The sequence below is a fragment of the Amaranthus tricolor genome, chromosome 5, assembly GCF_026212465.1.
Source record: "Amaranthus tricolor cultivar Red isolate AtriRed21 chromosome 5, ASM2621246v1, whole genome shotgun sequence".
NCBI lineage: Eukaryota > Viridiplantae > Streptophyta > Magnoliopsida > Caryophyllales > Amaranthaceae > Amaranthus > Amaranthus tricolor.
Window position 1 is genome coordinate 10,714,980 of NC_080051.1, and position 2,741 is coordinate 10,717,720.

General features: G+C 29.4%; 1 protein-coding gene across 1 annotated transcript; it reads left to right on the forward strand.

Annotated features, from left to right (window-relative positions):
• Positions 1 to 201: 201 nt before the first annotated feature.
• LOC130813408 (uncharacterized) lies at positions 202 to 2,336 on the forward strand. Its single transcript, XM_057679245.1, has 3 exons — positions 202 to 270; positions 358 to 588; positions 2,277 to 2,336. The coding sequence occupies exons 1-3, from the start codon at positions 202 to 204 to the stop codon at positions 2,334 to 2,336; spliced, it is 360 nt and encodes a 119-aa protein (XP_057535228.1).
• Positions 2,337 to 2,741: the final 405 nt, after the last annotated feature.

The window sequence follows — 2,741 nt, forward strand, 5'->3', positions numbered from 1 at the left end:
AAATGTCATAGTCGTGTGTGTTGGGGTGATTTCAAAGAAGCTCTACCTTGGGTCCAACATGTTGGTTCAAATAACAGAGAAAGCTAAGCTCATTCGAGGGAAAATAAATGCAGTCCTGGATTGAAATAATCTTATGTGGATTTAAGTTATACACCAAACAAATTTGCAGTGGGTAATAATGTCCTTCTTGAGGTATAACCGATGCAAGGGGTAGTTCGTTTTGGTGCTTGTGGGAAGTTGAATCCATGTTTCATTGGTCCTTATGATGTGGTCGAATACGTGGATAAGTTAGCTTATTGGTAAGCTTTGCCAAATGTCTTGGGAATTTATGATGTCTTTCACATCTCTCAACTCCAGCGCTATGTTTTGACGGACTCTCACATTTTGAACCTCGTGTCTCTAGAACTTGACAAGATACTTTTATATGAAGAGAGACCGATCCAAATTCTTGATTCGAAGGTCCTTAGTACTTGTAAAAAATACATTATGATGGTAAAAATCCTATGTCACTCTAATCATAAAACGAAAGAGGCGACTTGGGACATCGAGGATTCCATGCGTGAGAAGTATCGCTATTTACTTTCCCAGGTTAGTAAGTTACATGGGTGTAACTTCTTTTAGGGGGATAAAAGGCGATAGGAATTTTTCCCATTTAATGCGTCACTTGCATTTCATGGATTACTTATTTGTATGTGTCTGCATTACGTTACATGTTTATGAGTGTGTATGTTGTTGGGTGTATGGTTTTCTTTACTCTGGTTGTAATGTCTATTCTTGGCATGTGTGTTTGGTTTCGCGGGCAACCCTTTTAAGGGGGTAATCTATAACACCCCACTATTTTAAGCATTTATTATATTACACATTATGTAAACATACCCTAGATCAGCTAGTTAGTACACTATTTTTCACATGAGTGACCAGGGTTTGAAACCCATAAAGCATTATTTTTGTTATGGAGAGAATTATTTCATAATTTCAAGAAGATTAGAATGAGTTGGGCCATTAACATTGTAGACTTTTTTCTAAACTTAGATTTTGAAAGATTCTATTGCAATTGGATTGAAGAAAATAATAATAATAATAATAATAATAATAATAATAATAATAATAATAATAGTTCCATATGGGGTTAGACTAGCTAACGGGAAAGGAGAGAAAAAGTCATGTGAAGTCTAAAGCAAATATTAGTAACGCCCTTTATGCTATGTTTGGAAATAATGATTTCATTTGAAAATATAGATTTGACTCAAATTTAGTATTTGGCAAATGAAGAAATTCAAATTTGAATTTGAGTCAAATCCACTATGGTTATATATAAATGTGGTTAAACAATGAGAATTTGAAAATGACTTCTCAAATCTTGTCATTCTCAAATTCTTCAATAATTAATTCATAATTTAAATCTACAATTTAAAATGACATGCATTTTCCAAACGCAATCTTAGATAAATTGAAGAATTTTAATTTTGTTTTGGTTTATAATGCGATATATATATATATATATATATATATATATATATATATATATATATATATATATATATATATATATATATATATATATATATATATATATATATATATATATATATATATATATATATATATATATATGGGTATATTTAAGTATGTTTGAAATGTTAGATTCTTGTGATTTGAAAAACATGTGCTTGTGATGTTAAAATGAAAAGTTATAATTGATTATCAAATTATGTAGGGTTGGGATTTTCGATTTGATTATTTTGTAAGAGAGTTTTTATTAAGTTATGTTTATCATCGTTATTGTTAAAGTGAAGTTTTATAACATTTTAATAAATTTAAAAGTTGTAATTCTTTCGGTGATTATATAGGGACGAAAACTAGGATTTTGAATAGTAAAATAACGATTTTTGGTTGGTGAAAATATTACGGAAAATTGATGAATTTCATAGGTTTGGTAAATTTTGTCGAAAAAATGTTATCTCGGGAACTTTTTGTCTTTAAAATGTGATTACACTAAAAAATATGAAAATTGGTTCCCCAAGGGTTTTTATATGTCCTGAAATCATTGGAAAAGTCGGATTTTGAGTTTGAAACTGTTAATATTCTATGTCGGACAATTTTCTGTTGCTGATCCCTTTTTCGTTAAGTTAAAATATGTTTAAGGTGGAATTGCATATTCTAAATGTATATAAATGTAAGTATGGTGTTAATGGATGTAGTTGAATGCAATAATTTTAAGTTAGTTTGATGGTAGTGAACATTTTCTAATACATGTGTATGTGTAACATTCATAGGAAGTCGATTCTCATAAGTGGTGTGTGACCTTGGTTTATGATTTTTACATGATTTTTTAATTGCCCCTAGTTACGTATACGCAATATCATTTATCTTATACGTCATTATGTTATACTCTCTCTGTCTCTTATTTTGCGCCTAATGTAAAATAGGTGAAATTTGAAAATTGAGACAAAAAACAATTTGAGGATAAAAGAGACTATAAGTTTATGGACGAGATAAAAAGAAATAGAGTGAAATCATAGCCAAAAAAGAAAAGGGTGCAAAATTAATAGGATAAATTAAAATAGAAAGTGGTGTAAAATGAGAGAGACATACGAAGTACAACATAACAACTGAATTGATAATAAATCTTGAGTTACGAATTAAACTTTTTCTTGTTTAGAGAAAGACAAACGATGAACTTGTATAATAAAATTGTGATGAGTAAGACAATCAGTGTAAGTAAGAAGATAATGTTGATG